Below are 25789 nucleotides of genomic sequence, written 5' to 3' on the forward strand. Positions count from 1 at the left end.
CATAGGTAATTACTCATGGTCTTACAACACATGAACTATCTAGGAGGACAGAGAATGTCTAATCTGGGCCTAATTCAGGCTTCTGAAAGTGGTAATAAAAGTAATAATATTATTGGTATTAACTACAATAATTTTCCACTTACTGCTCATTTCCTGTGTACCACACACAGAAATATTGAATTTCCCAGTAACAATCAACATAAAAAAATAAGGATAAAACCCAAGTATGCCATTTTTTTTTCTGGTTCATATTTAGCTTATTTATAAAAGCAAAATATTATATGCATGATTCATGCCAAAATATTTTACAACTGTTTTGAAAAGCAATCTATTTCTCTCCGAGTTTCTGCAGAACCCTGCTAGCCATTCCAATGATAGATGAAAAATATTTCACAGTAAGATGTAAGTTTCAGAAAAGAGTATCTTAGACTCTTAGAAGTATCTTAGAATTACCTAGACAGTCTTTACTGAAAAATATTCCATATTATTTATTTTTATTGTCTTTAAGTTGACTCCAGATGCAGTCAGGTTTAAGCCATAAGGCACCTTGAAAGCTTTCTCAAAAACTTCTAGGTGTAAAATATATACTAACTAAACTTGCATTCAGCCAGTTCATATCATCAAGCTTTCTCCTTTTTCTTCTTACCCATGCACCTACCCACAATATAACTTTAAGGCTACACAGATCCTTTCTCCATGAAAACTAATAAATATTCATACAACTTACAACCCTTGGAAGAAGAAAATATAAGAGGCGAGACACATTCAAATTATTTCATTTAAAAGCAACTTAATTTTTAAGCTCATACATACTACTCAGTTTTATATATATGCCTGAAAACCACAACAGATCACAGAGAACTGTATACTTTATTGTAGGGCCAAAATAATAATGAAATATGAATAATGATTCCTTATCTAGTAATACAAAATATAATAGTTCCTCCTTCTATGTAACTGGAGTAGCTTTCTTTGTTATCAAACTTGCTGAGAGTAAGAATAGAACAGAGAGGGGAAAAAATGGACTGCATGTATTCTAGAGAATTAAAGGTGCTTTTTTGAGCCTAAAACTTTTGGCTCATAGAATACTATTCAGCCTTAAAAATAGAAGGAAATCCTGCCTTTTTGACAACATGGGTGAATCTGTAGGACATTATGCTAAGTGAAATAAGCCAGACACAGAAGGACAAATACTGTATGACACCATATAATGAGAAATATAAAACACTCAAACTCTACAAAAGCAGACAGTAGAATAGTGGTTGCCAAGGACTGGTAGACGGGGAAGTGGGAACATGATAGTCAAAGGGTACAACTTTTTTATAACTACTTTATTGAGGCTTGATTAACATAAAAACCTATACATATTTAATATATTCAACTTGATGGATTTGGAGGTAAGTATAAAAAGGTGAAATCATCACCACTATCCATGTCATAAACATATCCATCACCCCTTAAAATTTCCTCCTGTCTTAATTAGTGTTGTGTAAGAATATTTAACATAAGAGCTACCATTTTAGCAAGTTTTAAAATATGCAATGCAAGCCTGCTAAGTCACTCAGTCATGTCCAACTCTTTGCAACCCCATGGACTGTAGCCCACCAGGCTCTTCTGCCCATAGGATTTTCCAGGCAAGGATACTGGAGTGGGTTGCCATTCCCTTCTCCAGGGAAAATATGAAATACAGTATTGTTAACTTTAGGCACTATGCTGTACAGGAGATCTCTATAACTTTAAATTTTTTCATCTGAATGTTAAAAGTGATCATATACCCTGAGAAGACTGTAACTCAAAAAGATACATGCACTCCAATGATTTCAACACTGTTTACAACAGTCAGGACATTGAAGCAACCTAAATGTCCATTGACAGATGAATAGATAAAGAAGATGTCATACATATATGCAATGGAATATTATTCAGCCATAAAAAAGGAAAATTGGGTCAATTTTAGAAATGTGGATGGACCTAGAGTCTGATATACAGAGGGAAGTAAGTCAGAAAGAGAAAAACAAATATCATGTATTAACGCATATATGTGGAATCTAGAAAAATGGTACAGATGAATCTCTTTGCAGGGCAAGAATAGAGATGCAGATGTAGAGAACAGATTTGTGGACATGATGGGCATGGTGGTGGGATGAATTGGGAAATTGGAATTAACATATACACACTACCACATGTAAAACAGATATCTAGTGGAAATCTGCTGTATAGTGCAGGGAGCTCAGCTTGGGCTTCTGTGATGACTTAGATGGGTAGGGGTGAAGGAGGGGATACATGTATACATATAGCTGATGCACTTCTTTGTATAGCAGAAACCAATGCAACATTGTAAAGCAACAGTGTGCATGTATGCAGTTGTGTCTGACTCTTTTGTGACCCCATGAACTACAGCCTTTCAGGCTTCTCTGTCCTTGAGATTTCCCAGAAAAGAATACTGAATACACCAGTTAAAAAAAAAAGAGTGACAAACTCAGATGAAGAATGGAATGAAGTTGTAAAAGAAGAGCAACAAAAAGATGCAACTCCTTAAGTATCAATGGGCTCATGATGGAGAACTTCCTCAAGCTATTAAGACAAAACACAGAAATATATGAAATGCAGAAATGGTTGTCTTAGAACTCCTAATTTATTTCTGACCACTTTCTTCCCTACATACAGTCCTTGCTGATTTGGAATAGGCACCAGCCTTTTTGGTCTCTGAGAACAAGTTCAGTAAATTCAGTCTTCAAACTCATTAAATAATCTAATTTAGTAAGGGTGTTTTCATTTGTTAGCTACCAACAGGTGCTTCCCTGGTAGCTCAGCTGATAAAGAAGCCACCTGCAGTGCAGGAGACCCCGGTTCAATTCCTGGGTCAGCAAGATCCACTGGAGAAGGGGTAGGCTACCCACTCCAGTCTTCTTGGGCTTCCCTCGTAGCTCAGCTGGTAAAGAATCCGTCTACAATGCAGGAGACCTGGGTTCGATCCCTGGGTTGGGAAAATACCCTGGAGAAGGGAAAGGCTACCTACTTCAGTGTTCTGGCCTGGAGAATTCCATGGACTGTATAGTCTATGGGGTCAAAAGAGTTGGACATGACTGAGCGACTTTCACTTCACTTCACCAACAGGCTCAGATAGTAAAGAATCTGCCTGCGATGCAGGAGACCTAGATTTGACCCCTGGGTCAGGAAGATCCCCTGGAGAAGGGGATGGCAACCCACTCCAGTATTCTTGCCTGAAGAATTCCACGGAGGAGCCTGGTGGGTTATAATCCATGGGGTCGCAAAGAATCAGACACGACTGAGCAACTAATGCTTTCACTTTTCACTCTCAACAGGAAATCCTACAGAATTATTTGATCTCAGTGGGCTGTTTCACAAGGATGGCCCAATTCAAGTTTAATGAAAACCTACACCATTTCCTGCTATGACTTATCTGGAAATGCAGTAATTTCCCAGTCAATCCATTGAAGAAAATTAAACTCATCCAGTGGGTAAAGGCTTATTTTACCATGATCTGGAATAAGTGAAACACTGAATGTCCAGCATATGAGAACATTCAAAGGTCCACCATTGATTTCACCCCTTGAAATTGAGGAGGTCCAGTCGTGTAACACCAATGGAACTACCTAACTTACCTTAAGAAATTGAGAAGGCAATTCTGGAGAAAAAACAATGCTGTGATGGGACACTGTCCTACCCAAAGACATCTGTCCCATAGTTCAAGAGATCAGTGTGGAGTGTTCATCCAAATATTTTTCTTCTGATGTTGGGACCATGGAAACCAGGAGGCTAAAATTAACAACTCCAAAACCAAAATAGAGAAGTCTTGGGTGTTTAGCTGGAGGAAAGCATTTATCAAGAGGAAGGGAAAAACAAACAAAAAATCTCCAAAGTCCATCTGTATAACAGCCATGATTCTGAGTTTGGCTCTCAGATGCTGTGAGAAAATGAAATTGCATCATCGTGTTCAAAATACACCTGTTTTCACCTGAGGCAGATGTGAGCATTATCGGTCACCATGACATATTATTATGCATGGGTGCTGCCTGGTAGAGTCGGGTAACTCCACCTAACTGTTAACATCCCTCAATCTCAGAGGTTGAGGAGGCTCCTGGCTTGGAGTAAACGAAATACAAGGACTAGATTTTCTTTGGAATCCCTCCTGCAAGAGAAATAAATCAAAACAAGACCAAAAAAACAAAGAACCAATTGGCAAACAGGGGTGGGCTTGACTGAGGACAGATTCCAGAAAAAATAAGCAGGGCCCTCAAAGGGAAATAGAAAGCTCTGCACAAACAGGTTGGCCACTGCACCTAGTAAAATACAAGTGCTGGCCTGGAACCCAGTGTGGCAGTACCTCTTCAGTTCAGTTCATTTCAGTCGCTCAGTCATGTCCAACTCTTTGCGACCCCATAGACTCACCATGCCAGGCCTCCCTGTCCATCACCAACTCCCAGAGTTTATTCAAACTCATGCCCATTGAGTTGGTGACGCCATCCAACCATCTCATCCTCTGTTGTCCCTTTCTCCTCTCACCTTCAATCTTTCCCAGCATCAGGATCTTTTCCAGTGAGTCAGTTCTTTACCAAAGTATTGGAGTTTCAGCTTCAGTATCAGTCCTTCCAATGAATATTCAGGACTGATTTCCTTTAGGATGGACTGGTTGGACCTCCTTGCAGTCCAAAGGACTCTCAAGAGTCTCCTTCAACACCACAGTTTCAAAGCAACAATTCTTCGGCACTCAGCTTTCTTTATAGTCCAACTCTCACATCCATACATGACTACTAGATATAGCTCTTACACTTTAGTTAAAATTCTTGTTCTGATTCAGTAGGTCTGGAGAGGGCCCAGATGCTGTATCTCTAATAAATTCCCATGTGATGCTGATACTACTGTTTCATGGACCCTGCTTTGTTCATCAAGGCTTTAGGGAGCATAAATGGGTAAACTGAAGGAAATAGGTTAACAATATTTGAGACAGTTTTTCCCTTGTGGAACAGTCCATACAAAATAGACTCCTTCCCTCAACAATCACACTACCCTTCTCTCATACATTACATCACTCATCACAGTTGGTTTCTGATTGACATAAGGGCCTAAAGTTAGTAGATTCCTTGTTTCATTAGCAACTCTGCAGTAAAAGATGAAAAAGAGAAGGAGAAGCAAAACAAGGCAGGAAAGCAAGCAGTGGGTAGCAAGTCAGGCCACAAAAGAACACAGGAATTAATTCCAAATCACCATAAGAAATGGAAGAAGAGGAAAATTACTAAAAATGACCAAAAGCTGCTAATTAAGTAGAGAGGATTCAGACCATTATGATTTGGGGATATCAACACAAAGAGGTTGGTAAAATACTAGACATACAAATTAAATCTACAGCAAAGCTTCTAGTTGAACCTGTGAAGTAAAAAGATCCTAAATGCTTCTAGGAAACAGAATGATAATAAGAAACAAATTATAGTAATATGAACAATGTCATTGAATATTCTCTTTATTTCACAACGAACATTGTTGGTGTATATTAATGAATCTTAAAACAATATCAGGCACTTCATGGCTCAATTTCATTCTTCCTTTTTAATTAAAGATTTAATATTGTCAATCTAGAATTCTAATATGATATTACACTGGAATTGTATGAGGTATTGTTACTTGAAGAACAACTAAAATTTTAAATTTGCCATTATAGCAGATAACTCGAACCTGAAGATCAGCTTAAACTGATGGGCAATCCTTTTACATTCAGCCATTTTTGCACATGTATACTGTCATAAAAATTCCTGCACCGAAATAAAGGCCTTTGGATGGGCTACACACTATTTTTTAAATAAGTTGTATTTATTTTTATTTATTGTTGGTTGTGGTGGGTCTTTGTTACTACGTGTGCTTTTCCCTAGTTGTGGCAAGTGGGGGCTACTCTCTAGTTGTGGTGCTCAGGCTTCTCACTGTTCTCTATTTGTAGTCTCTTGTGGTAAAGCATGGGCTCTAGGATACATTGGCTTCAGTAGTTGAAGCTCCTAAGCTCTAGATCATAGGCTCAATAGTTGTGGTACAGGGGCTTAGTTGTTCCACAGCACGTGGAATCTTCTTGGATCAAGGATCAAGCCCATGTTTTCTGTATTGGCAGGTGAATTCTTTACCACTGAGCCACCAGGGAAGCTGGCTATGCACTATTGAATTGACCACAATTCCAGTTCAGATGGGAAACTTAGTGAACTTATGTGCCTGGATTCTGAATGCATTTCAGTTTACAGCCCCTGTATTGAAGCATTTTAAGGAGATACGTTCTCTTTTTCAGTGGTTGACAAAATAACAAGTAGTTTTCACATTTTGTGTTTAAAGGTAAAGCTAACTCTCTGAGTTACTGATGGCAAGGAGTTTAATATTTATTTGAGGATACAGGACATATTAAAGGAGGGCATGGCAACCCACTCCAGTACTCTTGTCTGGCGAATTCCATGGACAGAGGAGCTTGGCAGGCTACAGTCCACAAGGTCACAAAGAGTTGGACATGACTGAAGTGACTTAGCACGCACGCACGCACGCATAGGACATACAGAAAATAACTGTAAGCCAAGGTGAGGTATATTAATAGAGGCAAAACAATAACAACAAATGTTTTGAGAGAACAGAGAAAAAAGTTCAGAATGGTTTTCTCCAAAGAGCATTCTGAGATAACCATTGAAGAATGGACAGTATTTAATGGTCAGAATGACCTGGAAGTCTGGAAGTGGGCAAGTGATGAAGGAAGTCCCAGATGTGGGAAAATACAAGGCATCACCAAGGAAGAACAAGAAACTAGAACACAGTGCGCTTAAAAGACAGTAACAGAAAAAAAGAGAATACATTTCATTAGAGCAAAATATCATTCTATTTCAGCCTTCATCTGCCCCATTGCTCTCTCTCTTTCATCTGAGAGCAATGCAGTTATTAAACACCAACATCTGGGCCTGCCTACTTGTGTTCTAGTCCTAATTATTAGCATAGTCCCAAGGCTGAATTCTTCCTGATCACTGGTCTTCTTTTGATCCTTGTTCACAAGGAAGCATCGTACAACTCTTGCTGATGACTCTCATCAAGCACCCTCCCCTCCACATGCTCAGCACCAGCCTCCTTACTATGCTTAGTTACCGCTAAGGCTTTCTTTGGTCTTTCTGATTTTGTTCTCTCCTCTAAGCTGTGCAAGCCAAGGCCAGAACACACCCGAGTCCCCTGAGCTTGGCCATTCACTGTCTCCTGGAGCCAGAGCACATATTTCTAAGCACTTTCATCATAACATTCTCGGCAAACACTGTACATGTCTCCATATTTCCCACTGTATCAGAATCAAACTCTTTGGTTGGCTTTCGAAGACCCTCATTATTTGACCAAACTCTAGCTGTTCCAGCAGTCTGGTCCCTCCAAGTTCTACATGCAGAGCTGGTTGCAGTAGTGGGCTTAATCCTGATAAAATTCTTCATTTTTCAAGCTCAGCTTATCACTACTCTTCAGGAACCCTTTCTTGACTCTTCATTGATTTCAGTCACCCTCTTAACTTCTGTATATAATCTACATCATACCGCTTCATACATCTTTATTTTAATATCATTTTCTATTATTTCACATTTATTTATTACATTTTTGCAATTAAATTTTGGTAAGATTACGATTTTTTTTTGCAGTTTTGACTTGTTATACTGTCAAGTATCCAACATAATGTTGATCATGTCATGAGTTTTTATAAATAATTATTGAATAATGAGTTAGAGAGAGCTTCAATAAGTAAATGGCTAGAACAGATTTTAAATAGTTTTGTGAACAGTGCTGGAGGAAATAGTGTTACACTGAATGCAGACTTACCAGAGAAGACACTAGGTATCTTGGAGAGGAAACTTTTGACAGTACGAATAGGAATTCCATTTTTTTCATCTTGCATGCGTGCTATGACATCTTCCATCTAAATAGCAATAATAAAATGATTAAAACATTTTAAAAGTTGAACTTTTTGAGAAAAAAAATAGTTCTCATAAGAATTTCATATGTCTGTTTTGCTTAGCTAAGAATAATGCCATATTTTTGCCTTTCTACACTTTATCATATAAATATTTTCAGTTTGGTTAAAAGATGATTGAGAAAACAGAAGGGTGGCTATTTTGAGTCCACTAAGCTTAAGAATAATTTTGTGCTTAGAATATTGCCTCTCTCCTGTTTTCACATTCTTTGATTATACATGATAGAAAATATTATGATAATAAGATCCACACTTCATTAATGCTATCTCTTGAACTCAGTGCAAAAGAAAATAGAAGACTTAAAAGTATCAGTTTGGATTTCCTCTTCAAACAAGAGAGTTTCTATGATTTGATTTAACATTAACTTCTACAACCTGTGATCTGCCTAGAAATACAGAACTAATTGCCAGCAACTGTTGCTTCTCTTGTTCAGGCATTTACTAAAGTGAGATATGAAATGTACATGTGTGAACACACATATACACAATTAATAAAATAAATGTCACATGATAGCCTTTTGCCTATTTACTACCTTCCAAGGTATGTATTTTTCTTTCAATCTGATTAGTACATTCTCTTCTGTTTCTGAAAATTTTTCAGTTTTAAAGGGCTTTGCTTTACCAAGTCTAATATAAAATTTAGTTCTGAATAACATTCGTTCAAATCAGAGCATCAGACTGTTGTATATGCTTCTAAACCTATGGCACATATATACACACAAACATACATATATTTGTATGAAGAGTATGAATCTCAAAATCTATTCATTTATGATCCTATAAATGGCTTAGTGGTAAAGAACCCATGTGCCAATGCAGGAGACACAGGAAATGCGGGTTAGATCTCTGGGTCAGGAAGATCCCCTGAAGAAGGAAATGGCAATCCACTCCAGTATTCTTGCCTAGGAAGCTCCATGGACAGACGACTTAGCGACTAAACAACAAAGTTACTGATGCCGGATTCTAGACCAGACTTACAGAAGGCACTATGGATGTGAAAATGAATATACTACACTTGCTGCCTTCAAAAAATTTCAGGCAATATTGAAAACAATGGTAAAATTTGAGTAAGGTTTGTAGTTTCATTAATAGTGTAGTACCAATATCAATTTCTCATTTTTGAAAATTATGCTATAATTATATAAGATGCTGGAATTAGAGGAAACTGAGTAAAGGACATATAGAGAACTTTCTGTACTATTTTTGCATCTTCTTCTGTGAATCTAAAATTATTCAAAATAGCACATTAAAAAAAAGTTTTATTTTGTATTGGAGTGTAGTCGATTAACAACATTGTGATAGTTTAGGGTGAATGGCAAAGGGACTCAGCCATACATATACATGTATTCATTCTTCCCCAAATTCCCCTCCCATCCAGGCTACCACATAACATTGAGAAGAGTTCATGTGCTACGCAGTAGGTCCTTCTTAGTTATCCATTTAAAATATAGCAGTATATATATATCCATCCAAACTCCCTAACTATCCCTTCCCCCCATTCTTCCCCTCAATGTCTAATTGTTTTATCAATCAATTATCAACCAATACAACTTCAGACAATATTCAATGAAGAAATCTTACTTGCCTGGATAAGTATTTTCAGGTTTATTAACATGAGAAACTGAGATGTGGGAAGAATGGATATAAGATCTTATTATCATTTATGATTCTCTGAACAAGCTAAGTAAGTTCTCTAAGGCTTCATTTTCTCATGTATAAAATGTATATAATAATATTTATAATTACTCTTTCACAATATTTGTAGGATTGAGTTGGGGCAAAAGGGGTAATTTACTAAACAACCTAGCACATATAAAGCACCATACATGGGCAGACAACAAATATTGGACTTCAGATGTCTATAAACACCCCTGATACTTAGAGATGTATATTTTCCACTCCTTATGTCCCTTTTCCATGTGAAAGGAGCACCATTAGCTGAATTCTCCTGCCTCTCTCTGTTCCCTAATTCACTCCACTCTGGGGAACTGGGCTGACTTAGGTAGAAGAATTGGTAAAGAGAAATTGGCCTATAGGGCCCATCTCTTTCCTGTAGGGAAGCCCCTATCCAAATCTGCTGATTTACAGAGGCCCATCCCAGTGGGTGAATAGTCAGTTAGGTACTACGTTTTAGGATTAAGTCTCCTGTGTTCACAAATACTCTTCAATATAATAGCTTTGTCAGCAATCAAGGTGCTACTGTGATCTCTAACTGCTTTACTCTCTGGTCGTGAGTTTCAATGGGTTCTGAATTCAGATAGGAAAGGAAGTCTTTTTTCTAAGATCAGACCCCCCAAACACCCCAACATATTCAATTCTTCACATGTAGTAACTATATTTTATCCAATTACAGAACCATGAAAAAAGATCCACTTTTATGACTTTTATTTTGTTGTTTGTTCTTCATTCATCTGACACAATGTTCAGAAATGACGAATAAGCTGCTTTGCTTTACCTAATATCAGCCTGTAAACCTTGGTATGATCAGCTTACTAGTTTAAACCCAGCCAGGCCAGCTATGATGGACATGGAAACCTCTCTGACTCTCACTTTAATCAATTCAGCTCCCCAGCATGTGACAGTCATCACCTCTGGTTTTAGGTGTGGAGTTAAGGTCCATCTCTCAGTCTGTTGAACCTCAAAGGACCAAGGTTATGAGTCTGGGAATTAAAAGTAACTGTGTGGTTGTATTTTAAAATCTTCCATTTTCTTTAGCCATAATTTCCACAGGAGGAAAAAAATTAAAAATCCACGTAAAAACAGGATTTGTAATCCAGATTGAAAATGTGATGATCAAAATGAATTCAGCTGTTTTTATCTTAATTCAGATATGATCTAAGCATGAATTTTATCATGACATAGAAAGAGCAAACAAAACGACAAAACAAATATAAATTCAATCTAGTTTTTAAAAGCTAAGATCAGTCACAAAGGCCACATATAATAAAAAATCATTCTAAACTCATTTAAGCATTCACTCAGTCTATTGTTAAAATAAGCAGGTTTTAACATGCTTGATTACCAGCATTCTCATGATAAGATTAGAAAATAAGAGCATACAAACTAAAGAGCAAGCTAGATAGGAAGAGACTAAAAAAGTAACTCTAATAAATGATAAAACACTTTGAGATGATTTAATTTAAGGCCTCAGATGTCATACTTTTAATTTAATTTAATACCTTTAAGTTAAAGACTCAGATGTCATTCCTTTCACAAAATAAGGCATGTATATATATATATCTATCTACCTATCTATCTGTTTTCCCCAAGAAAGGCAATGCCAAAGAATGTTCAAACTACCAAACAACTGCACTCATCTCACACTCTAGCAAAGTAATGCTCAAAATTCTCCAAGCCAGGCTTCAACAGTATGCAAACCGAGAACTTACAGAAGCTCAAGCTGGATTTAGAAAAGGCAGAGGAACCAGAGATCAAATTTCTAACATATGTTGGATCATAGAAAAAACTAGAGAATTCCAGAAAAACATCTACTTCTGCTTTATTGACTATGCCAAAGCCTTTGACTGTGTGGATCACAACAAACTGTGGAAAATTCAAGAGATGGAAATACCAGACCACCTTACCTGCCTCCTGAGAAATCCATACGCAGGTCAAGAAGAAACAGTTACAACTGGACTTGGAACAACAGACTGGTTCCAAATTGGGAAAGGAGTACGTCAAGGCTGTATACTGTCACCCAGTTTATTTAACTTATATGCAGAGTACATCATGTGAAATACCAGGCTAGATGAAACACAAGCTGGAATCAATATTGCTGGGAGAAATATCAATAACCTCAGATATGCAGATGACACCACATTTATGGCAGAAAGTGAAGAAGAACTGAAGAGTCTCTTGATGAAAGTGAAAGAGAAGAATGAAAAATCTGGCTTAAAACTCAACATTCAAAAAACGAAGATCATAGCACCCCATCTCATCACTTCCTGGCAAACAGATGGGGAAACAATGGAAACAGCAACAGGCTTTATATTCAGGGACTCCAAAATCACTGCAGATGGTAACTGCAGCCACAAAATTAAAAGATGCTTGCTCCTTGAAAGAAAAGCTATGACAAACCTATACAGCATATTAAAAAAGCAGAGACATTACTTTACCAACAAAGTTCCATACTTTCAAAGCTATGGTTTTTCCAGGAGTCATGTATGGATATGAGAGTTGGACCATAAAAAAAGCTGAGTGCCCAAGAATTGATACTTCTGAACTGTGGTGTTGGAGAAGACTTCTGAGAGTCCCTTGGACTGAAAGGAGATTGAACCAGTCAGTCCTATAGGAAATCAGTCCTGGGAGGACTGATGCTTAAGCTGAAGCTCCAACACTTTGGCCACCTGATGCAAAGAAACAACTCACTAGAAAAGACCCCGATGCTTGGAAAGATTGAAGGCAGGGGGAGAAGGGGATGACACAGGATAAGATGGTTGGATGGCATCACCAACTAGATGGACATGAGTTTGAGCAAGTGCCAGGAGATGGTGATAGACAGGGAAGCCTGATGTACTGAAGTCCATGGGGTCACAAAGAGTTGGACATGAGTGAGCAACTGTACTGAACTGAACTGAATCAACAATGGTGCAATATCTGGAAATTAATGTGATACAGTACGTTAACAAATTAAAGAATAAAAATTATATGAACATCTCAACAGATACAGAAAGAAGCATTTGACAAAATTCAATATCTATATATGATTTAAAACAACACTCAATAAAGTAAGTATAACAGAAACAAACCTCACATAATAAAGACCATATATGACAAACCCATGTAAGTGGTCACATGCGGTTGTGAGAGCTGGATGGTAGAGAAGGCAGAGGGTTGAAGAATTGATGCCTTCAAACTATGGTGCTGGAGAAGACTCCTGAGAGTCCCTTGGACAGAGGAGATCAAAACATGTCAGTCTTAAGGGAAATCAACCCTGAATAGTCATTGTAAGGAGTGATGCTGAAGTTGAAACTGCAGTATTTTGGTCATCTGATGTGAACAACTGACTCATTGGAAAAGTCCCTGATGTTGGGAAAGACTGAGTGCAGAAGGAGAACAGTGCATCAGAGGATGAGATGGCTGGATGGCATCACCAATGTGATGGGCATGAACTTGGGCAAACTTCGGGAGATAGTGAGGGACAGAGAGGCCTGGCGTGCTGCATTCCATGGGGTCAGAAAGAGTCAGACATGACTGGGTGACTGAACAACAACAATGACAAACCCACAGCCAACATTATATTCAAGGATGAAAAGAACTTCTTTCTTGTAAGATCACAAACAAAAAAAGGATGCCAACTCTCACTACTTTTATTCACCATAGTATTAGAAGTCCTAGACACAGCAATCAAGAAAAAAGAGGAATTCCAAGTAGAAAAGAAGTAAAACTATTATTGTTTTCAAGCGACAGATTACCCAGAAAATCCTAAAGACATCACACACACACACAAAAAAAAACATTTAGAACTCTTCAGTGCACTAGGCAAAGATGCAGGATTTAAAATCAATATATAGAAGTCTATTGCATTTCTACCAATTTACAACAAACTATCAGAGAGAGAAATTAAGAAAACTATCCCATTTACAATTGCAGCAAAATATAAAACATATAGGGATAAATCTAAGGAGGTAAAAGACCTGAACATGGAAAACTTTAAGATGCTGATGAAGGAAATGAAAACATAAACAAATGGAAAGATATACCACGGTCTTGGATTGGAAGAACTAATACTGCTAAAATACCATACTACCCAAATTAATCTACAGCTTCAATGAAAGCTCTATCAAAATACACACTGTATTTTTCACAGAACTAGAACAAATAATTCTAAAATTTGTATGGAAACACAGAAGACCCACAAAAGCCAAAATAAGCTTTAGAAAGAAGAACAAAGCTGAAGGTATCACATTTCCTAATTTCAGACTGTACCACATAACTACAGGCGTCAAAACAGTATGGTGCTGGGACAAAACCAGTCACATAGGTCACTGTAACAAAAGAGAGAGCACAGAAACTATACCACAATTATAGGGGAATTAATCTATGGTAAAGGATGCAAGGATATACAACGAGGAAAAGACAAACTCTTAAACACTGTTGGAAAAACTAGACTGCTGCTGCTAAGTCGCTTCAGTCGTGTCCGACTCTGTGCAACCCCATAAACGGCAGCCCACCAGGCTCCGCCGTCCCTGGGATTCTCCAGGCAAGAATACTGGAGTGCGTTGCCATTTCCTTCTCCAGTGCATGAAAGGGAAAAGTGAAAGTGAAGTCGCTCAGTCGTGTCCGACTCTTAGCGACCTCAAGGACTGTAGCCTACTAGGCTCCTCCGTCCATGGGATTTTCCAGGCAAGAGTACTGGAGTGGGGTGCCATTGCCTTCTCCGTGGAAAAACTAGACAGTTACATGCAAAAGAATCAAACTGAACTACTCTCTCACACCAAGCACAAAAATAAACTCAAAATGAATTAAAGATTTAAATGAAAGACCTTAAACCATAATACTTCTAGTATTATCTTTGAGTCGGTGATGCCATCCAACCATCTTGTCCTCTGTCATTCCCTTCTCTTCCTGCGTTCACTCTTTGCCACCATCAGGGTCTTTTCTAATGAGTCGGCTCTTCATATCAGGGGGCCAAAGTATTGGAGCTTCAGCTTCAGCATCAGTCCTTCCAATGAATATTCAGCATTGATTTCCTTTAGCATTGACTGGTTGGATCTCCTTGCAGTCCAAGAGACTCTCAAGAGTCTTCTCCAACAACACAGTACAAAAGCATCAATTCTTCAGTGCTCAGCTTTCTTTATGCTCCAACTCTCCCATCCACACGACTACTCGAAAAACCAGCAGTCCAGCTAAAGCTGTAAATATAAGGTTAAGTTCCCTAAGTCCAATCACTACCAGGAAGACTTCAGATATAGAAAACTGTCAAGAGACTTTTAAGACCAGAAGGGAAGGTGCACTGAGGAAAAAATTTAAGAGACAAGTGTACTTCCAGCACTGATCAAGTAGAAAAACATGGCAAACTTTCTGAGCTAGGTGGACGAGACAATATCTGTGTTCACTATGTGTTGTGTTTTTTCCCAGCCTGGAAGCACCAGGCAGTTCTTTGCCCATCTATATGCCTAAAGACCTAGAATCTGAACATTCTTGTCAGGGCTCAGGGGTCAGAAATGTGAGATCCTTTTCAAGGACTATTAAAAAAAAGTTTATCCAGTGGTTTCATTGATATATATTAGGTTCTCCTAGGTTGGACTATTCGTTCCTTCACAAAACTGCAAAAGACAATGGCAGAAGTAATGTTCCACGTAGGCTCCTTTCCCATCAGGGATTCCATAAGAGAATTAAGCCCTTCAAAATATGATATTAATGATTATTTTCTGAATTCTCTCAAAGTTGGTAGTGGGGTAGCGGCATTCTGATAGTATAGCAGTTAACTTTTTACATAAAATGGAACCCTCAGGCAATCAGAAAATCCTGGTTGAGAGTTCTGCACCAGAAGAGACCTGTCAGTGCATGGAGTGTTATTTTTGGAGTCACTAGCACTAGCTATGTTCTGTTTCTGCTGAGAAAAAAATGAGGGCTTTAGATTAAGTGTGGGTAGTGGGCTACTGGAACGATTTCACTATTGCTGTAAGAAGAATAACCAAAAAAATGTCTTGTGATCACTACCTCCAGATATGTGATTACTGTTTAACCTAGGTTAATCCAGCCTGCTTAGTGTAAGAATTAATACTCTGTCTGTGGATCCCATTTTGAAAAAAAAATTAAGGATTATAACCTGAAGGTAAATCAAAAGCACTTTAAATGGACAAAAGTATACTCATGCTAATGATGAAGGTTTACCTACTTCAGAGGCACAGTCTAAAAATAAAAATACGATGATTTGGCTATCTGCCTTATATTTCGTGTTTTTCAAAGTTTTAAATTGGTTTTCGCTGCTGCTGATATTGATCTTCTCTACATGAAATTCCTTGGTTTACTTATTTCATACAATGATTTTTAAAGTTCAGTTTCTTAGAATTCTTTTGAGAACAATGAGTAAATTGCAGAAATCAAAAGGGGAAAAAATTCCTCCTTTATCAGTCCTAGTGCTACTAATTCAGGCATTACAAGGCAAAAATGGGTTTTATTTTTCAAAAGCATTTGAACAGACATATTAATCTTTCCAACCTGCTGAACAGTTCAGTTCAGTCACTCAGTCGTGTCCTATTATTTGTGACCCCATGAATCGCAGCACGACAGGCCTCCCTGTCCATCACCAACTCCTGGAGTCCACCCAAACCCATGTCCATCGAGTTGGTGATGCCATCCAGCCATCTATCCTCTGTCATCCCTTTCTCCTCCTGCCCTCAATTTTTCCCAGCATCAGGGTCTTTTCAAATGAGTCAGCTCTTCGCATCAGGTGGCCAAAGTATTGGAGCTTCAGCTTCAACATCAGTCCTTCCAGTGAACACCCAGGACTGATCTCCTTTAGGATGGACTGATTGGATCTCCTTGCAGTCCAAGGGACTCTCAAGAGTGTTCTCCAGCACCACAGTTCAAAAGCATCAATTCTTTTTCTTTATAGTCCAACTCTCACATCCATACATGACCACTGGAAAAACCATAGCCTTGACTAGACGGACCTTTGTTGGCAAAGTAATGTCTCTGCTTTTTAATATGCTGTCTAGGTTGTCATAACTTTCCTCCAAGGAGTAAGCGTCTTTTAATTTCATGGCTGTAGTCATCATCTGCAGTGATTTTGGAGCCCAGAAAAATAAAGTCAGCCACTGTTTCCACTGTTTCCCCATCTATCTGCCATGAAGTGATGGGACCAGATGCCATGATCTTAATGATCTTAGTGAGATGAGTGCAATTGTGCGGTAGTTTGAGCATTCTTTGGCATTGCCTTTCTTTGGGATTGGAATGAAAACTGACCTTTTCCAGTCCTCTGGCCACTGCTGAGTTTTCCAGATTTGCTGGCATATTGAGTGCAGCACTTTCATAGCGTCATCTTTCAAGATTTGTAATAGCTCAACTGGAATTATATCACCTCCACTAGCTTTGTTTGTAGTGATGCTTCCTAAGGCCAACTTGACTTCACATTCCAGGATGTGTGGTTCTAGGTGAGTGATCACACCATCGTGGTGTGAAGAACTTTTTTGTACAATTCTGTGTATTCTTGCCACCTCTTCTTAATATCTTCTGCTTCTGTTAGGTCCATACCATTTCTGTCCTTTACTGAGCCCATCTTTGCATGAAATGTTCCCTTGGTATCTCTAATTTTCTTGAAAAGATCTCTAGTCTTTCCCATTCCATTGTTTTCCTCTATTTCTTTGCATTGATCACTGAGGAAGGCTTTCTTATCTCTCCTTGCTTTTCTTTGGAACTCTGCATTCAAATGGGTATATTTGTCCTTTTCTCCTTTGCTTTTCGCTTCCCATCTTTTCACAGCTATTTGTAAGGCCTCCTCAGACAGCCATTTTGCTTTTTTGCATTTCTTTTCCATGGGGATGGTCTTGATCCCTGTCTCCTGTACAATGTCACGAACCTCTGTCCATAGTTCATCAGGCACTCTATCAGATCTAGTCCTTTAAATCTATTTCTCACTTCTACCGTATAGTCATAAGGGATTTGATTTAGGTCATATCTGAATGGTCTAGTGGTTTTCTCCACTTTCTTCAATTTCAGTCTGAATTTGGCAATAAGGATTTCATGATCTGATCCACAGTCAGCTCCTGGTCTTGTTTTTGCTGACTGTATAGAGCTTCTCCATCTTTGGCTGCAAAGAATATAATCAATCTGATTTCGGTGTCGACTATCTGGTGATGTCCATGTGTAGAGTCTTCTCTTGTGTTGTTGGTGACCAGTGCATTCTCTTGGCAGAACTCTATTAGCCTTTGCCCTGCTTCATTCTGTACTCCAAGGCCAAATTTGCCTATTACTCCAGGTGTTTCTTGACTTCCTACTTTTGCATTCCAGTCCCCTATAATGACAAGGACATCATTTTTGGGCGTTAGTTCTAGAAGGTCTTGTAGCTCTTCATAGTACTGGTCAACTTCAGCTTCTTCAGCATTACTGGTCAGGGCATAGACTTGAATTACCATGATATTGAATGGTTTGCCTTGGTAACAAACAGCGATCATTCTGTAATTTTTGAGATTGCATCCAAGTACTGCATTTCGGACTTCTTTGTTGACTATGATGGCTACTCCATTTCTTCTAAGGGATTCCTGCCCACAGAAGTAGATATAATGGTCATCTGAGTTAAATTCACCTGAACAGTTAGCTCTAAATAAGGGAAAATTCCATGTGACTTTTCTGATTCACCCTTTACATGTAGAAGTTTGGAGATGGGGATTTGGCAAAAATCACCTCTTAATAACTGATATGTCTACCAAAAAAAGCTTTCTACACCGAGTTTAGCGCAGCTCTTCACTCACTCAACTCTACTCTTAAAAGAGAAACTGCTGCTACTGCTAAGTCGCTTCAGTCGTGTCTGACTCTGTGCGACCCCATAGACGGCAGCCCACCAGGCTCCACTGTCCCTGGGATTCTCCAGGCAAGAATACTGGAGTGGGTTGCCATTTCCTTCTCCAGTGCATGAAAGGGAAAAGTGAAAGTGAAGTCGCTCAGTCGTGTCCGACTCTTAGCGACCCCATGGACTGTAGCCTACCAGGCTCCTCCATCCATGGGATTTTCCAGGCAAGAGTACCGGAGCGGGGTGCCATTGCCTTCTCTGAAAAGAGAAACTAGGATACATAAAATCAAGCTAATACAAAATTCCTATACATATTAGGTCCAAACCTAGACATGAAATATATAACTTCTCATCCAATAAACATTTCATTTATATCACCCATATTTTGATTTTTCCCCTTGAAAACAAAATTCTCATGCCACGGAATTCATAACTCCTAGCTGCCTTCTTCCTGACAACAATACTCAACAATTTCATGATTAAAAAAAAAAAAATAGTTTGCCTTACTTCCTCCTAGAACATCTGTGTCTATTATTTTATAGTTAAAACATGGATGTCATGTATAATTTCATGTATATGTGGAATTTTAAAAACAAAGCAAATAAACAAACATAACAAATCAGAAACAGAATTACAGATACAGAGAACATATACGTGGAGGGGAGTAGAGTGAAAAAATAAAATAGGTGAGGAAATTAAAAGGTACAAACATCTAGTTGCAAAATAAATGAGTCAGGAGTATGAAATGTACAGTGTGGGACACACAGTCAATAACTATATAATATTTTTGCACAGTGTCATGTAACTAGACTTATCATGGTGATTATTTTGAAATATAAAGCAATATCCAATCACTATGTTGTATAACATGAATTAACAGTATTCCAGGGTAATTTTATATCCTAAGAGCTCTCATCAAAAAGAAAACTTGTTGCTTTGCCTCAAATTTTGTACCTATGAGATAGATGCTTACTAAACTGATTGTGTTAATCATTCCATGATGTATGTATGAAAAAAATTAGGCTGTAGGAGATCAACCAAGGTGGTAGAGTAAGAGAAAACATTGAGATCACCTATCCCCCAAAAGACATCCCAAACACAACTATAGGAGGAGTCAAGGAGGCAGCATAAGAGGATGTGGAATTCGTTGCTCCTCATAAGTACATCAACAATACATCTACAAATGGAACAATTCTCTCAGAGCTCCTACTGAACATTAGTGGAAGGAAGTCTTCAAATACCTAAAAGGATGAGAAAAATCCCCTTGCAACTGGGTAGGACAAAAGAAGGGAAAAAAGGAAAAGAGGAATCAAAAAAGCAACCAGAAATCCTAGCGGGAAGCTAAAGGTGAGGAGAGCTGAAGGGGAGGAGAGTTCCCCACACTCAGAAAGAGAATAAAGCATTTGTCTTTCCCCAAGACATTTTTTTTTTAATTTACTTAAGCTCCAAAATCACTGCAGATGGTGACTGCAGCCATGAAATTAAAAAAAGCTTGCTCCTTGGAAGGAAAGCTATGACAAACAATGTATTAAAAAGCAGGGTCATCACTTGCTGACAAAGGTCTGTATAGTCAAAGCTATGGTTTTTCCAGTAGTCTGTACAGATGTGAGAGTTGGACCATAAAGAAGGCTGAGCATGGAAGAATTGATGCTTTTGAACTGCAGTGCTGGAGAAGACTCTTGAGAGTCCATTGGACTGCAAGGAGATCAAACCATTCAACTTTAAAGGAAATGAACCCTGAATATTCACTGGAAGGGACTGATGCTAAAACTGAAATTCCATTACTTTGGCCACCTGATGCAAAGAGCTGACTCAGTGGAAAAGATGCTGATGCTGGGAAAGATTGAAGGCAAAAGGAGAAGAGAGCAGCAGAGGATGAGATGGTTGGATAGCATCACCAACTAAAATGACATGAATCCGAGCAAACTCCAGGAGATATTGAAGGACAGAGGAGCCTGGATTGCTGCAGTCCATGGGGTCACAAATAGTTGGACATGAGTTAGTGACTAAACACAACAACAAAAACAAAGATATTAGGTGGAAAATATTTCTTGGGATCTTAGATATTTGAGGCATGGTCTTGCCATTTTGCTTCATGAACCACAATCTAGATGTCAGGTGGAATGCTATGTCCCTGGAGTTTAATGTAGAATTTCTTTGACTCTCCAGTGAACGACATGAGGAAGTTTTATGCTGTGCTGGAATATCGGCTAATCTCTTCCTGGCTCAGATTTATCCAGACAGACGGTCATCATTCTCTGTCTGCATATAGTGAGTTCAAGATCAACAATTACATAGCTCTCCATAAGAATGGTACTCACATCAATTCAAGGTTTTCTAGAATTCACTCAATATTTGAGAAGATAACATGGAGAGGGCTACTCTAGGTCTCTGTCCCTCCTTCTCCCTCATCCAAATACTTCTGATGCGCGTATGCATGTGCGTATGTGTGCACGCACGTGCGCACACACACACACACTGACTTCATCCTTCTTTTCTTCTGCAGAAAAGTCATGGGCTTCTCCTTGGCTCTCCTGAATATCAGCTTCTTCCCCCACATTCAGCCTTCAGCTTCTATTCCAAGCATGCGTTCTCAACCAAGTCAATTCTCTATTTAAGAAAAGTTCTCATACCAGCTGCAAAAAGAATAAAGCAATCATCCTATTTTTCAAAACTAATTTAAACACACAGTAGGTGTTTAGAATAGATACATATATATTTATTGCTCCGAGTATAGAGGGTTCTCTGCACTGTGACCTGGCATGGAAACAGCCTAGGTTGACAGAGAGTTTTACACACATACACCCCATTTAATTTATCAAGGGAAAGGCATATATTAATTCCCCTTAACTACACAGATCTCAGTTCCTCTTAGGAACATGAACTTCAGACATTATCTCACAGCTGCCCTCTAACAAAGGAAAAATGCTCTCATTTTCAATGTGCAGACAGAGTACAGGAGACGTAAGTGGGATAAATGACTCCAAAACTGGCCTTCAGGCAGCAAAGGGCAGAACAACAGCTGGAACCTGGAGTTTTGAAAATCCAAGTCAAGGGCCAGGAGACAATGTTGTCTCACCAAGAAAAAAGTTTTTGAATTTTGTGCTTTCTCTCAAAATTTCTAAAATCTGAGGTTTTTCCCATTTGTACTTATTGGGGTAGTATGTATAGCATGAGGTTCAAACTACAGGCTCTAGAGCAACACTGTTCGGATAAAAGTCACAGATCTGCTATTGTAGCCTCTGATCTTGAGAAACTTAGTCAACATTTTATCACCTCAATCTCAGCATCTGAAAAATAGAAGTGATAAATAATAGTATCCACCTCACAGAGCTATTGTGAGGATTAAATGAGTTTACACCCTCCTACCCCCAGCTCCCCATACACCTACCACAGAGCTTAGGAAAGTGCCTGGTACAAAAAAACAGCACGTAACTATTGGCTATAATTATGTCTTCTTTTCAAATTGCTCATTCTTTTTTAGCAACTCTGAGTCGATTTATTTTTTTTTGTCTTGGTGACAGCATTGTCTAACTACAGAAACCAACCTTGTAGAATCTTAAGCACATGATTACATCCAACATATTACCATTTTATTGTTCACTTCCCTCCTTTCTTTTCATTCTTTTTCCTTGTCATTTCCCTTTCTTCCTCTGTCTTTTATTTCCTTGCTTCCTTCTTTCCTCCCCTCCAGAAATATTTCCTGAGTGCCTACTAAGTGTACTACACATGCGTGCTAAGTCACTTCAGCCATGTCTGACTCTTTGGAACCCTGTGGACTGTAGCCTGCCAGGCTCCTTTGTCCATGGGATTCTCCAGACAAGAGTACTGGAGTGGGTTGCCATGCCCTCCTCCATGGGATCTTCCCAACTCAAGGATCGAACCCACATCTTTTACGTCTCTTGCATTGGGAGGCGAGTTCTTTACCACTGATGCCACTGGGAAGCCCCATGTGCATTATGGTACAGTATTAAATTAGGTACAGTAGTAAAGATCAAATAGAACTTTCTTTTGACCTAGGATCTTATGGTCTAATGAAGACATGCACATAAATATATAAATATCAATGTCAAAGTAATATTATTTTGGAAACCCAGATTAATGAATCTATCAGGAAAGCCTCCCCTGAGGAGGTGAAACTGTATCAGAATATTGAAGGACAATTAGAAACATCAGTTAAAGAATATTTGTGACATTTGGGAAACATTTTATTCAAAATACATAATACTTTTTAAACTCAAATGCAATAGTTATAAAAAATGACCATCTACTAGATCATAGAGTATGTTTCAACATATTTCAAGGATTGACTCATACAGAGAGCACAATTCTATAAAGCTAGAAATAAATTATTAAAATAGTTAACAATCCACACTAGATAGCCATTTAAAAATAATTTCCATACTATTTTATCAATTAAATTTAAAATAGAAGTAAATACTTGAACAAGGTAGACTGCCAACTGTGGTACTAACATGTATCTAGGTATATACATCTAGATGTAAAAACATAGTTTTAGAGACTTTTCTCTGCAAAAATTTAACATATTTCATAAATATATAAGGATAAACAAAATTTTAGCTTCAAAGTGGAAATATAGAGAGATATGTTACTAAAAGGTCAGAAATGATTTCACTATATCAAAAAATTTAAATTATAAAACACATATATATAAGTATATATGAATGTTCTACAACTCTACAAAATATTTCAAAATTATTTTGCAAAGCAATTGCTCAAAAACTGACTACTTAAATGTTATTTGAACATACATAATAATAATAATAATAATAAAGAAGCAGCTCATCAGAGAAGTAGGTAGGGAACTTTACAAAAGGGGTGGGAACTCGTAAGATTTTTCAGTCTTGGATACAGCTCACATTTTCATCCTTTATCCTATATGCTGTCTTAAGCCTAGAAAGAAGGCAAATTAACTAATGCTTAAACAACTAAATGATTCTATTGATGTTCCCACCAAGAAATATTGACAGAAGGACAGCTTCTATTTATGTGCCGGTCAACACTACGGAGAAGGGGGAAACATAACTTTATCAAAATTATGCTGCTGCTAAGTTGCTTCAGTCGTGTCTGACTCTGTGCAACCCCATAGATGGCAGCCCATCAGGCTGCCCTGTCCCTGGGAGTCTCCAGACAAGAACACTGGAGTGGGTTGTTATAAAATTTATCAAAATTACTTTTCTAACACTTTGAAAAAGAACTTTCAAAACAGAAGTGATGTAAAAAGAGCTGAGTTTTTCACCCTCAGTCTCAATGCTGAAATCAACCATAAGATTTTTTTGCAAAATGCCATAAATAACCTGTGTGTTCAAGTGCACTTGGCTATTGGCCATCAGAAACAAACAGGCAAAAAAAGAAAAAAAAAACGGAACAAAAATTCTTTAAGCAGTAAAATAATAGATTATTTTTGTCTGTTTTAAAATCTCACAAAATGAGAGGCCCTGAGGTAGAGTAGCTTGAGATCTGGTTACATCTTTGCGACCTTCATAATCATAGGATGGCTGCAACAGTTTCAGGCACCACATTTCATATTCCAGTTTGAAATACAAACAAAATGGGCCTAGCACTTACTTGTGCTTCCTTCAAATAGCAAAGAAATGCTCCTAGCAGCCCTATAAAGGAAATCTCTTTAGGTCAAATCAGCCAGAATTTGCTTACATGTGCTTGATTAGCCAGCCCATCACTGGCAAAGTGGAGAAGGCAATGGCACCCCACTCCAGTACTCTTGCCTGGAAAATCCCATGGACAGAGGAGCCTGGTAGGCTACAGTCCATGGGGTCGCTAAGAGTCGGACAGGACTAAGCGACTTAGCATAGCATAGCATAGCACTGGCAAAGAGAATGCCACCCAGAAAGCAGTGGTTCTCAAACTTGAGTATGCACTGGAGTTATCTGGAGAGCTTATTAAAATGCAGATTCATGAGTCTGCATTTTCAACAAGCTCCCCGGTGATGCTGATCCTTTTAAGCATGCTTTGTATCTCTCTAAAGCATGAGTGAGTATGAATGCCTACATAAAATTGGGTGTGTGCCCAGGGGTCAGGGGAACAACTCTTAGGTAATCAACCAAAGTTCATCTCAGATATCTTATATTATTAAAACTGCTTTTCATCCATTACTTTTATATCAAATTAAGGATATAACTGAATATCTTCTAGGCATTTTAGAATCACAAGCTTTTGATGTATATAACTACTGATCCATCTCTCTGAATTTAGGGCAAGACTCAGAAAGTTGCTATCACTGCTCAGTAAACACAGTGTTCAAATCATCATTGTTACTATGTAAAAGTGAAAGTCTCTCAGTTGTGTCCAACTCTTTACGACCCCATGGACACAAAGTCCATGGAGTCCATGGAATTCTCCAGGCCAGAATACTGGAATGGGTAGCCTTTCCCTTCTCCAGGGGATCTTCCCAACACAGGGATGGAACCCAGGTCTCCCACATTGCAGGCGGATTCTTCACCAGCTGAGCCACCAGGGAAGCCCAAGAATACTGGAGTGGGTACCCTATCCTCTCTCCAGCAGATCTTCCCAACCCAGAAATTGAAACGGGGTCTCCAGCATTGCAGGTGGATTCTTTACCAACTGAGCGATCAGGGTTACAATAGATGGAGCTATTACTTGTATTTAGAATGAGCATTATTTGGCTGACGTTACAAAGGAGAAGACTCTTGAGAGTTTCTTGGACTGCAAGGAGATCCAATCAATCCATCCTAAAAGAGATCAATCCTGGGTGTTCATTGGAAGGTCTGATGTTGAAGCTGAAGCTCCAATACTTTGGCCACCTCATGCGAAGGGTTGACTCATTGGAAAAGACCCTAATGCTGGGTAGGATTGGGGGCGGGAGGAGAAGGGGACGACAGAGGATGAGATAGTTGGATGGCATCACCTACTCGATGAACATGGGTTTGGGTAGACTCCGGGAGTTGGTGATGGACAGAGAGGCCTGGCGTGCTGCAATTCATGGGGTTGCAGAGAGTCGGACACGACTGAGCGACTGAACTGAACTGAACTGAACAAAGGAGAAGAAAAAGAGGCTGAGGTTACAATTTTTTCTAGCCCAGCAAGCACTCACTTGGTAACCACTTTTAAGTAAAAAAATTCAAAACAATGCACTTCACCAGATGCTCCTTTAATTTTCTAGGGATTAATTTGAGAGTTAATTACACATTTTAAGTGATTAACAACAGCAAAGAAAAAAAGCACTAAGCTCTCTACTGATGCTTTGAATTGTACTATGGACCATTGTTTATTCTCATTTTCAAGAACTAGAATCATTTTGACACACAAAAAAGTCCTGGAATGAATCTCCCTTCTGCTTGGCAACATTTACT

The 25789-nt window shown here is 38.6% G+C and overlaps 1 protein-coding gene across 11 annotated transcripts in view; it reads right to left on the minus strand.

The window, feature by feature from the left end:
* Window positions 1-25789, minus strand: part of RGS7 (regulator of G protein signaling 7) — a 467979-nt gene that overhangs the window by 200105 nt on the left and 242085 nt on the right. For all 11 annotated transcript variants that reach the window (XM_081485629.1, XM_081485631.1, XM_081485632.1 and 8 more), the window contains one exon: window positions 7831-7927. In XM_081485629.1, coding sequence (XP_081341755.1) covers window positions 7831-7927 — 97 coding nt within the window. The remainder of the gene's footprint in view (window positions 1-7830; window positions 7928-25789) is intronic.

Source organism: Giraffa tippelskirchi, chromosome 5, assembly GCF_054371585.1.
Source record: "Giraffa tippelskirchi isolate mGirTip1 chromosome 5, T2T-mGirTip1v1.2.pri, whole genome shotgun sequence".
Classification (NCBI taxonomy): domain Eukaryota; kingdom Metazoa; phylum Chordata; class Mammalia; order Artiodactyla; family Giraffidae; genus Giraffa; species Giraffa tippelskirchi.